Here is a 13159-nt window from a genome sequence, read left to right as displayed (position 1 = left end):
CCTTTATGATTTTGATGAAGTCCACAAAAGAGTGTACACTCATCTCCTCTGATGCTTTGGATATTGAAAAAGAACATTTTTTTTTTTTCTGATAGGATAATGTATTAATTACTTTACTTATTAGATGAGTGTTAGCTTTTGATGTGACCCATCCCATAGATTCCTGACACCTTGCATGCTGAGAAGTCCTGTCCTTGAAGTTACTGTAGTGCACAATGATCAGAACTTAGCTCTGGTGTTTTGTTAGCATTTACTAGCAACGTCTTGGCAGAGGGTGACCTCTAGTATGGTCTCGAAACATTTTCAATTTATAGACTCAAGAATTTCTGCTGTCTTTGACTCTCATTCTTTTGAAGAGGTCAGCCCTTTATGAATTTGCCACAAGAAAGAAGTTCAAAATACTCTATATACTTAAACAGCTCAATAGGAATATAGCCACAATGAGCACACAACATACAATTCATTTTAATATTTATAGAAGAAATTCACATTGTTGTAAGTGTACACAAGCAGCTGCTGTCATTTGGCTATGAGCAGATGTTAGACCTCCAAAAGCTTCACTGATAATTAAAATACTAACAGTTAGTGTTTTACCCCAGCTGCAGGTTCTGTTTACTGTAAATTTGATTTTAATGGTGCCTCTGTGCAGTTATTGAATAGAGGTTTGTTTTCTACTATACATACAAAAGTGTCTGCAATGAAGACAAATGGTTATTTCCCACAATTTACTCTGGAAAGATATGAATATACACTGTAACGTAGTTGAATTTATAAATGAAATACAGATATGACTATCTCATTGGAACTGGTAGCTTCTGCTATCTTAACCAACAAAAAGAACTAGGGAAACTTACTATTTCTAGTTATTCCCAAACATTCTCCCTAAAAACTGCCGTGTTTTTCAAATGGGTTGAGACATGCCCTCGAGCAAAGAACAGGTGCTCCTTTTTACTGAATGGGTGCATAAATCAGAATAAATAAATACAGGGAATCACTATGCTTGTGTTTGATAGTTATGCAGAAGAATATAATTTCTGCTTGATCATTTAATAACATGATGTTTTATTTTAGGTATCCCTTACAAGTGTCTGTTCTTTTTAGTGCATATATGTACATCAAACGTTAGGGAAGGCTAGCCACTTTCAGAATTGTTAATCCCAAGGGCCTGATTATGCAAACACAATGCATAATGCAAGCTACCATGTCTAGTCCCTTTGAGACTATTGAGGCTAACTATGGCAGTAAGCAGTACGCTTGTTAAATAAATGTTTATAAGACCGGGATCTAAATGTATATATTCTTGAAAAACAAAAACTCTTGCTGAGATAATAATGACAAAAGGGGTTTTTTGCTCTTTTTGACAAAACAGTTACTGTCTGGGTCTATACCTATTTCAGAAATCCAGATAATTTTCCTTGTGAGCAGAGCTTGTGGGGTATTTCCCCCTGATTTTCTCACATTAGCATGCATATTATTTTTCATATTATCTTATATGTTCCATATGCCTAGGAAACAGAAATCTTCAGTTTGAGCAAGCACGACTGGTATCTTTTGAAATTGGGATTGATTTAGAAGTGCTAAAAATGTACTCTTCAGTTGCACTGCAGGAGATAAAACAGAAAAAGTGCCTCCATGTAACATCAGTGTCAGTCGTTCCTGAACTGAAGCTGGACTGCCAAGAAATGTCCAGGCTGGCTATCCTCATCTCCAGCTGCTAAATTGCACTGGGAGAGCTAACTAAAATACTCCAAAAACATGCCTAATGCTGCTTGCCAATATAGGTAATTTCTGTATGTGCCACAGTGAGGTTTTTGCTCACGCACAGGAGTTGAAAAGACGAGCCTGCATGGTGACAAGCAGGTAAAGAGGAAAAGCAATCTACAGGAAAATCAGCTACTGTTCAGGTTAGGCAGTTGTAAAATCTGCACGTTAACACTGTACATGTGTGCTGTGATTAGTGGGAGCTCCAGTTTGTATATGTTTTTATTTGCATAGCTTCTGTAGCACTGGGCTCTATAGTGTTCATTTTTAACCTTGCGTGCAGGAAAAGAGAAACTGAAATTTTTCATAGAGAAGGCCTTTTCCCAAAGGTTAATTGGACACTGGAGGGAAACTAAACCAAACCAAACAAACTGCCCATACACCCTAACTGAATGGCTCAGATATTTATTTTGGAGGTTGTTTTTTCTTTTGCTTCTTTTTGTTGCTGTTGTCATAGTCCTCCAAGGTGGGGGAGGTAAAAATACGAAGCAGGAAATCTAAGTCCGCTTTTCAAAAGAAAAAAAATACAGAAATATTTCCTTTTACATTTTAAGGAAGCTAAAAGAACATCTGCTGCTTTGTTCAACATACCTGAAAGGTTAAAACTTCATCCTTTATTCAAGCAATTCTTAGAAGACCTTGAAGTTTCTGAACATGATTGAGTGGTTAAGGACAAAGCTAGAAGCCAAGGATGCTTTGAGTTCTGGCACTGAAACATGACATTACTGGATTTTTAAGTATAAAATGAACTATGAAAATTATTTGGGAATTGTTTTTGTTGTTAATTTTCTTTTTACAGTAATAATATACTAAAATGGAAAAGCAAACAAACAGACAAACTTGCTGCCTTGGTATTTCTTGATATATGTACTTTATGTCATTGGTGGATTTTTTTTATGTCCCTTAGGGAGCTGGTTAAGTCCCCTATAGGTATACTTATTTGTACGGCTTTACAAATATTTGCTGCCTTTGTGGGCATAATAGTTCTGACAGAGCCATTTTGGGTTGCTGATTTATTTCACTTCTTGATTTGACCCATCCTATTTTCTTTCCTTAAGCAGAAGATTTGAATGAACCTTAACAGCATCTTATTTAGTAGCTTAACTAGCTGGTTTAGAAAATGCTGGCGCATGCATTGCTTGCACATAAAAACCTTACAAATGTGAAAGAATAGTTTTTACTAAGGAACATAGATGTGAAAAACATGTCTTCTTATTATGACCTCCAAAAATCAAGGAAGTCCTAATTTAGGACATTATGCCATAGTCCTTAGGCTGAACTTAGTGAATTAAAGAAGTGATCCTTACAAAAATAATTAAAAAAAAAAAAAATAAAATAAAAAAGAGCAGAAATTTAGAGCTTGATCAAGGCCTAAATTATTTCTGTATGAATTTTAATGGTGGACTGACCATATCATTGAAAATACTGTAATGCCATGTAGACAATAATTTTTCAAATTAAAAAATCGGTTGCTCATTCAAATGATGTCCAATATAAGTTGAATTTTCTGCATCTTTTAAATTCCTGAAAGGTTGTATTTAAATGAAGGAAAAGATGCTTCTTTGCATTTGCGTTATTTAATATTCATTGCATTTTAGTATATACCAAATACTTGTATGTGTCAATAAATAACATACCTAATCACCAAAGTATGAAAAATTAAGTGTTGCTGAATGAAGTGCTATAAATCAGGTCTCCCAGAACTTTTGCAGGGAAGGAAAAATAGCTGGTTTAAGCTTGCTGTGTAAATGCAGATCATTTCCGTCGTCGTAATAGATTATTTCATTCATGACTTACTGCTTTGTCCTAAAGGTGCTCCTTGTGAAGGATGTCCTCAGCCTAGCCTCACCATGCACAGCCGCTTGCTGCTACTTTTGGGGAAGGATTAGAATTCTAAAGAGGCTGCTGGCTGAGAGCAAAGTAGTGCTTTACATATAATATTAGGCCAGACTTTCCTAACGCATTACGCATTTCTTTCTGAGACAAGTCTCCTTAATGCCATCTTTATCTGCTACACGATGCATGAAATCTACTTTCTGTTTTAGAACTGCGGCTGACCCCCGACCCCGCGAGTGGCGCCACAATGTGACCTTTCTATTGTCATCAGCTTTCATTCTCCTGAAAATTCTATGAATTTTTATTACAAGTTTTTTTAAACCAAGCTGAGGCTTCAACAAATTACTTGACACAGATGAGATGAAGTTGTTGAAGTAGTGTTAGATAAGTTTTACAGCCAGCATGTGTGCTGCTGAACAGTACAAAGCCAGTGTCCTACAATGTCATACACCAGTAACTGCTGAGCCTACTATTGGATAAATACATCATTTTATGGAACATTGATTGTTCTATAAACCCAATGGAGTATTATGCTCTATGATCAAACCATTTAGATTGTGTGTAGAGCACAGAAAATGCCATATTCAGGATGGTACTAAAAGTGCCATTTGTGTATTTTATGGATGTCATTACGGGGGAAACTTCTCTCTGTAGGCCCTGTTTACTGCAAAATTTTTTAGTGTGTAATGACATTTTTCATTCACAACGTATGCCTTCAAGAGAGGGGGCCCTTGTTTTATTTGTTTCATTCGAGTTTACTGCACAAATACTGTACATTTTAATTAAATGTAAGCTTAACAAAAGAGTAAGGTATTTATTCTGTGGGGAGCAAATGATGACAGTAACAGAAGAATAAAACAGACACACAAAAGAAAGTCAGGTATTGAGTAAAAGACAGAGAAAAAGGTACTAAACCCTATTTGTAGTTTCCCAGAAGCACATTAAACATCAAAGAATTTCTTTTAGCCCTATTTCAGGAGTTTGTGGTCTCTGAGAATTAAAATAACCTGAGAATATGGATTTAATGTCTAAAAACTCCTGACATTTTCAAATAAAAACCAACAGTCGCTCAGGACTCCAACTGATAAATAATGGTTCTGCTGAAATGACAAACTTCTTGGAAAGAAACCAATTCTGTGATCATTGCACCCCTAGATATGAAACACCTCTTTACAAATTGTCTGAATATGAGCTCTTGTATCATTATATTTTGTCATTTTAATGCCTATTTGTATATCTTTTTAATTTGCAATGACATGCAATCAGCAACAAGTCCACTTTTCCTAATATTAATGTGGGCTTGTATTGCAGCTTATGTTTGCCGTGTCAGCCAACGCTTACCCCTTCTCTTTACCCTTTTTTAAGAGGGGTGAGAGGCAGGCTGGATTTACTAGGACAATATGATTTGTTGCTACATACAGTCTAATAATGTGACACGTTCCTTAAATACATAAAATTTCCTGCAAACATTGTGTTGGACAGCCCTGCTCCATTATAGAATTGCATTGCTCCAAAGTTGAAATAGCAGCTAAGCCTTAAAATACGTTGTTTTCTAAATATCTTCCTTACTTGGATTTTCATTGTTAACAGAAAACCAGTAAAATCTGCAATTCATATTTACCATGAAAAATCACTAAAATTGAAGTTGATGTTCCCAGTAAATTCTTGGTCATAGTCCAGTTAAAATTTAAAGTTACAGTAGATTCACATTAGTTTAAATGACACTTGAACTTCTACACAGCTCAACATTAATTCATTATAGTTGAAATGGAAGAATCTTCAGTGGGTGAATCTTTTACAATCTGATTGAGGCTGTTACATTTTATAGGAGCCATTTTTCAAAGCAGTACTGACAGCACTCGAAGTTATTAAATTGCTGAATCAAAAGATGGACCTGCAATCGCATTTATGAACTGTGATGGAATAGCTAGGGTTGCACTGAGCTGAGGTTAAGATGTTGGTGTAGTTAAGCTTCATCACTCCCCTTAGTGACAGCAGTATTTACCCATGTAGTTTACTTTAATGGTCAGGAAGTAGCTTAACTCACCTCTGGATTCAAATAGATTAAGTAAGCAGTCAGAATGGCATAATTATCAGTGCTGCAAGGGATTCACTGGATAGCTCTTCACCCAGGAGACTTCCCATTCAATTGCTCAGAAAGACTGGAGTTGCATAGATTCACAGATACAGCCTTTATTTGAGGAGATGAAAACAGGATGAATTTCCTTTTTCTTTCCCTTCCCCAGACCAGAGCTTCTCCTCAATGTAGTGTTGTGTCCCCTACATAAATTATCATGATCTTAGGGGAAAGATGTCATGATTTTGCTGCGCTCATGTGAAAATTATGATCATAGAGTTATTTTGATTTTGAAATCCAGTGAAAAATGGATGATTTGTAGAGTTATTTTGATTTTGTGCCACATCACTGCCAGGCTCCTCTTTTATCATGTCAACAAAGCGAGATTCCTGAGAGAATTAATTACTTCTACTCTATTATAAAATGTGGAGGAGCTAAGATAATTGTCATTTTATGTTGATTTCCCCTTCCTTTTTTTCTGCTCTTTGGGGGGTCTTGTGAATGTCAGTGCCTACAGAGAGCACAGGAAAAGTGGGGATAAGAACCCGTCGTACCACTGTAAGCTTCCTTCTCTCTTGTGCCTGACAAAATGTACTTCAATTGCGTGTGCCAGATTTATCATGCAGCATCACCTGGAAACACTCTAATGGTTTAAATTGTTAATTTTCTTTTCCAAAGATAACCTGCCTTGCAAACTAAGATGGAGAAAGTTGTGTAACATCAGTTTAGACTTGCGAAGGTGATTTGCAGCCCTTCAGCTTAACAGAATTATTTCTTGTGCTCCACAGTACAGTTCTCAAAGCTTTTTTTTTTATTACCAAAGCTTTGTCATAAGAAATGGATGGATGGATGGATGGATAGATAGGTAGATAGATAGATATATACATGCATGCATACATACATACATAGAGAGGTCCATACGACCAAGAGCTTTTAAGTCTTTTAAGCTTTGCTGTTACATGGGAATATTAGCTTGATATGCATATGAAGTTGCTAGAGGCTGCAAGATGCTAAGTACTCAGTCTCCAAGTATCAGCTCCTAAATGTGAACTTAAGCAAATGAGTCTCTGGTTTTTAGAACCTAGCTTAGTTCTCTGTGGGCCCTAAGGCCTGACAGCACTATGTTTTGGATGAAAGAGCCTCTTTAGAGCAGCTTTAGTAAAATTTTCTTGGTCTTGAGTTCAAGGGAGCATGTTATTCTCTACAAGTCTCTTGGTGGGTTGGAAACTACAGTGCTAGCCTGAAATTTGATGGTAAAAGTCTTTTTTTTCTTGCTTGTTTTATCCTAAACGAGCAGTGGTGAATCTATGTGTGTTAGTGGTCAGATGCTATACCTGTTATTCCAGAGATGTGATTTCAGTTTATACAGGTGAATTTAAGCCACAGCATGGGTGTGAGTAGTCTCAGCAGCATGCACTTAATCGGCCTTGCCAAGGCCCACCTGGCATTATACTCTCACCTCATTCTCAGTGTCCGGGATCTACTCTTCACTCTGTGTGCATTTATTGTGGCCCAAAGCTCACTTTCCAGGAGCTGCAGAGGTGCTTCAGGATGGCATTGCCACAGGGAGACCACAAGTGCTAGAGGTGTTCTGCCATGAACATCCATAAAGCTGGTCACAGGGTGCTCTCAGTTATGCCTTCCCAAAAATGCCAAAGACAATCCTGAGGCCATGCTTCGAGGATGGTGGGCTCGACTCCGTGCAACTGTGGGCACCATTTGCTTTGCTGGAGCTTTGTTGTTACTGATGAGAACTGAAAAGGAAACTTTCAGTGACCCAAAACCAGAGTGAGTGGCAGAGCAAGCAGTTGGAATGCAGAGATTACAGGAATTTTAATCTTTAATTGATTTCACATTGAAGTAGTTAAGAAGTGTAATGAAGGTTTCTCTGGATGATATTTTATAGAATATCCTGCTTAGGGTAAGAAATCTACCAAGTGTTTTCTCCAAGTAACTCGGGTAGTGACTGAGTCAGTCAGGTGTGCCGGAGAAGATGCTAGGTGGAAAATGAACGGGAAGACAATGGCATCAAAATGACAGCATGCCAGTTACCTCGCCAACAAAAGGAGGGTATTAAGAAGATCAGCCACGGTTTTTCACACCCAGATATGTTTAATGTAATATACGATCCTAAAATTCATTACTGAAGAATTGAAATATCACCAATAGGATCTTCTATAAAAGATGTGTTAATGGCTTTTAACTGTATACTGTATTTATCTGCGCTTTTTCATACAGCATATTTTAAAAAACACATTTAAATTGTTAATAGGCTGCAGAATTGTTAAACTCAGCAATTATTTCAACCTGTAAATATGTTATTTGGAAAACATGCAAATTGGGTTTGTTCAGTTGCTGATTTTATCTGTGTTTTCTGCCAGTGAAATCTAAAAATTGTCAAGGAATTTTTTTTTTCCATTTAAGCTACAATTTGTTAAAGTAATGGACTGATATTTGCCATGATACCATGTTAACAGCATATTTTATCTTGTAGGCATTGTGTCCAAGTCCTATGAGTGCCGACTGAAGGGACAAGGAGCAACCTTTGTGGAAACTACGAGTCCTTTTACTGCAGCAGCACTGGGAGAGGTTTCTCCAGTTAAAGAGAAGGTCTTTCGGGGCAGTAGAAGACAGCCACAGTCACCTGAAGAAGTTCAGCAAGTTATCATTATTCAAGGGTATGATGGTGACTTTGCAATTGATGCGTCTGTGGAAGAAACAGCAGCGGCTACCCTTCAGACTCTAGCAATGGCTGGTCAGATGGCGAGGGTGGTCCATATTACAGAAGATGGGCAAGTCATAGCTACAGATCAAAACGGCTCACACGTGAGTAGTATGGTTCCAGGGCAGATACTTACTGAGCAGTTAGCAGATGGTGCAACACAGGTGGTAGTGGTTGAAGAAACAGGAACTGATTTGGAGGCGGCTGTTCGAATAGATGCGGTTCCTGACTCCAGTAGTACTGTTCTGCAGCAGATAATGCGACAAGAAGTTTTAGATGTTTCTGAAGCTACAGTGCATCCTCCAGACTCCTCCTCAGCATTAGATGCCCTGCTGTGTGCTGTAACAGAGCTAGGTGAAGTGGAAAACAAATCTGGACTCCTTGACAGATGCAGATCGAGTCAGAAAGATTTCTTGCAAATGCCAAATCCAGAGATGCCCAGCATTCCCAGTGACGCGGAGGGACAAGAAATACAAATGTTCCATGAAGTTCAAGAGACTCAGGAAGATACTGAACCTATGGAAGTAGTGACGCGGGTCATGCACCCATCGGCTATAATTGCATCTCAGGAGAGAGCTCAGGCTGCCTTGGAGAAAATGGTCCAAGGAGTGTTACAGTTTGCTGTATGTGATACAGCTGCAGCCGACCAGCTGATGAAAGAAGGTGTCACTCAGGTCATTGTAAATGAGGAAGGGACTGTGCATATGGTAGCTAGAGAAGGTTCTCAAATAATTATGCAGGAAGCTGGTAGCCACACACTCAGTGTCCAGAGCGAGCACATGGATTTAGTCCAGTCAGATGGGGAAATATCACAGATTATTGTCACTGAAGAAATAGCTCAAGCTATGGTTCAGGGTTCTAATGGCAACTTCTCTGAAGGTGCAACCCATTACATTGTCACAGAATTGCCACCAGACATGCAGGATGAGACGGGTGTGTACTCACATGCTGTGATAGAGACAGCTGGGTCTCAAGAGATTTTGCAGGCTGGTACTGCTATAAAAGCAGAAGCCATAAACTGTGATAGAGCAGAACAGTTAACAAGCATGGTCATTTATACAGAGGGTGGCTCAGAAGTAATTCAGAGCCAGAGAGATGATAACAAAGTAGAAGAAGCATGAAGACTTTCATCTCCTAGGCCTGATTCAGGGCAAAGCTGGAAATTCACGGATCCATGGAGGCACTGGAACGTTTACTGTAAAACCTTCTCCACACAACGTCCTCCTAGTCAGGTAGCAAATACCCACCCTGTGGGAGGTGACGGTCAGCTACTGAGAGGATTTCACTGAAAAGGGTAGTACACTCTTATTACAATAGCTCTAAGGATTATTATATGGATTATTATAAAACAAGCATATTAGAATACAAAAGAGAATCAAAAGCTCTTCTCCCCCCCCCCCAAAAAAAAAAAAAAAAAAAAAAAAGTAAGTATTGTTCTGTTCACTGCTTTCTTTGTTGTTTTGTTTGGGTTTTTTAAAGTATTTTATCTCAGGGTAATTCCCTGTCTTCCATCATTTTTGTCCAACATAAATGCAGGAGTAAAATATTAAATGTATGTGTACATTTTGTGAACAGATAAATAAGCAAAAAAATACAAACCCCACAATAACAAGGTGAATAAGTACTGTGATCAGTGCCCTTCTTCATTTTAAAGAAAAGAAGATCAGGTGACATTTTGCTTTCTAGAATCTTACTGTAAAATATCCCTGGCTAAAAATATGTCATCAAAAATAAGTATTCTTTTGCATCTAAAATTATTTTTTTCATAGTGACTTACTCTTTCATTATATCAAATAGGACTTTCCCTAAAGAAGAGCTACACTTCAGAAAACTCTTGATTATACATATTCAGGATGAAGAACTTGATGCCTGTGTCTTCCACAATTTTAGATGAGAGTCCTACATAAGAAATGTGCATTTTTTGGAGAAAAATATTGTCACTGTCAGTGTTTTGCTTTTCTTACAAGTAGTGCTTCATATAAATACCATTTTGCAGTCATTTTGTGAGCGACTTCTGAAATGTTATGGGGTTTTCTAAAGAAAATTCTGACATTGACATTAACAAGTAGAAAAAAAAAAAGGTGACCTTGTATTTCTTGCTTAGTCCAGACTGTCAGTTATTTACTTGTGGATATACTGCAATCGTTCAATGCAACTTCATGTCGAAAAGATTTGTTTCATGATACAACTGCTTTTGTTTCTTTAAAAAAAATGTAAACTATAAACTGGCAAGGTTTGGGGATTATTTTTTTTTTCTTTGTCTTTCAAATAAAATGTTAACATTAAAATGAAGCATCATGATTTTTAATATTAAGCAATAAACAGAACTGGCATTCAGCAGGAGCAAACAAATGCTATCTGTTATGCCTGTGCATTTTCTCTTTTCCTTTCTCTAGCTTGCTAGATAGATAAAGATAAAAGAATCTAATTTCTGAAGTGTGCCTCATGCATGCTTAATATAATTGTGTAAGTGTTTAGGGTATAAGCCATGCTGACTCTAGAGATAACTGGGTTTCCTATCATGTTTAATATCTTAAAATTATCAAGTGTAAGAAAGTTGGGGTGAGGTAAAACAATAGTTCCTTCCTGAAGCAACCGTTTGAAAATGCATTTTCTGATAGAGCTGCTGAGAAAAGGTGCTTCATTCAGGGGCTATAGGATCCTGCTGTCTTTTCATCTTTTTATTATTATTTTTTAAATTTCATTATTTTCCAGGAATTAAGGTTGTGTCTTTGTCAAACCCCCAAAAAGTAAATTTCAAGTTAGACATCGAGATTCATAATTAGCCGAGTTTGACTTGCTCATCTTTCTTAAAAGTGACAGGCTGTTCACTTACTCTTAAATACTGTCTTCAGCAAACAGTGACAGGATCAACTCCCGTTTGTTATCAGGAAAAAGGTGACCTTTACAAAATGATGGCCCTCTGCAAGACTCTCACAGATGTTCAAAAAACTGAATGTTTTTCAGTGGAAATATTTCTTCTTGATCATTTCTCCTGTTAACTGTAGCCCTGTGGTCTTGCAGCTTGGATGCTAATTCTTTGCTGTGCTTAGCCCTGTATGGCTAACCTTTCTGCTGCAGTACAGGGTGTTGACACTGACATGCTGCAGTTTACCATTTGTGATTTATTTAGGATAAATATGTCTCAGGTGGCATTTAATCCTTCATAAAACCAGTGTAGCCTGCAGTGTCAAACCAGCAATCACATTGTATGCACAATGAAAAGAGCAGACCTTTGCATAAAAAAAAAATACAGTGGTAGGTGTTCCTATGCTTGGGAGCATTGGAAAGGATTCACTAACCTGCTGTGTGCTGTAATTACCTGGAAACTCAGGTTAACAATACTTCTCTCTGAGTGCAGCCTGATCAGGAGAGCTAATATTTTTCTAAGGCTTTTTTCCTCTTTTTCCTTTCTTTTTAATGTGAGCTTTAAAGTTAACTTATTAGTGCCCTACAAATGTAGCATTAGAAGCCAAGGGTGACATTCATTCCCGTGAAGACACAGTCTCAACTCCATGCTAAAACGCTCTCCGCCATACACCAAAAGTTGAGGCTGCAGATCTCTCCCAGAGCTTAGGAAACTCATCTCTGGCATTTGTCTCCCTCTCGTGCCTGAGCTCCTGGCACTGTGCCATTCTGTAAACTGGGAGGAGATTAGCTGGATCACCCTGTGGGTCTGCCAAGCATTACCCTGCCCTCCGCCCTGGGAGAAGGCAGAGCAGCACCTGAGAAAGCACCCCCAGGATGGCTGTGTGCAGTGCTGGTGAGGCTCCCATGGCATCTCAGGGGCGACAGGACCCCTTTGTCATGGGTAGCGTCCACCATCAGAGCGTAGTATAAGAACGTGTGCACCTAGGAAGGTGTTTAGCTCAGGCAGCCGTTCACTCCTAAGAGTGTGTTTTATTGTTTGGTTTGAACACCTTTGTTTGCCTGTCTCTCAGAGAAATCAAGGGCTACACTGTAATGGAAGCGGTTGTTGAGAGTGCAGTGTCCCCTGTGTCAGCTAGTTGCCTTCTGATGTTCTGACTGCCAGAGCCATTGTCTTAATTTCGTCTTTGTTATCCATTCTGAATTAGCATTAGCAAAGTTGGATCATACCATGACGATGCCAAACAGGTAAAAAAGTGTTTAGGAAGCATTGAACCAGTGTGTAGGGAAAAATCTCAACAAACACCACAAAAATCAACAACCACCAAAAATGAACAACAAAAAAAAACCCTAAATGAAAACGGAGCCAGAGGAAGAAGGGATGTTTCTGGTAAGAGTTTCACCCTTCATTTCGTAAGAATCAGATATACACCTCCTGAGGCATTGTCTCCTGGCTTCTGGATTCAGGCTCCATATTTGGGGAGAAATGGGAGATAGAAGATAGCTGGAAACTATGTTTAGAGAAATATTTCCTATAACAAAAACAAAACAAAAAGAACCCAAACCCCAACACGACCCAAAGTGCCCACAGCTACATACCATTCTGCCTGACTACCAGTTCTACTTCGCTATGGAAGTGAGATGAGCCAGAGCAAACAGTTGATGCGCTAAGGTATGCACATGTGGATTGTGCATACTACTGCAGGCACTGCTGTCATTTATAAATGCTGCTTTAATACCAGAAATGTTAGCTGTGAGTCCTGGAAGAAATGTGTTTCTGATCTTTGCGGACAGTAGATTCAGCTTGTATAATCACTGTAGGAATCTCTGCGTCTCGAAGTTGTGACTACCCCTGAACTGAGCCTGTGCTTAAAATGCAGGTGAGTTCCCTTCAG

At 38.4% G+C, this 13159-nt stretch overlaps 1 protein-coding gene across 3 annotated transcripts in view; it reads left to right on the top strand.

Moving 5' to 3' along the window:
* The window catches only part of ZNF407 (zinc finger protein 407), a 343995-nt gene extending 333365 nt beyond the window's left edge, over positions 1-10630 (top strand). For all 3 annotated transcript variants that reach the window (XM_080611327.1, XM_080611326.1, XM_080611325.1), the window contains one exon: positions 8169-10630. In XM_080611327.1, the coding sequence (XP_080467453.1) occupies positions 8169-9517 (1349 nt within the window). In that variant the 3' untranslated portion in view covers positions 9518-10630. The remainder of the gene's footprint in view (positions 1-8168) is intronic.
* Positions 10631-13159: the final 2529 nt, after the last annotated feature.

This window comes from Psittacula echo (genome assembly GCF_963264785.1).
Source record: "Psittacula echo genome assembly, chromosome: 2".
Lineage (NCBI taxonomy): Eukaryota > Metazoa > Chordata > Aves > Psittaciformes > Psittacidae > Psittacula > Psittacula echo.
This window is presented reverse-complemented; position numbering and strand designations above follow the sequence as displayed.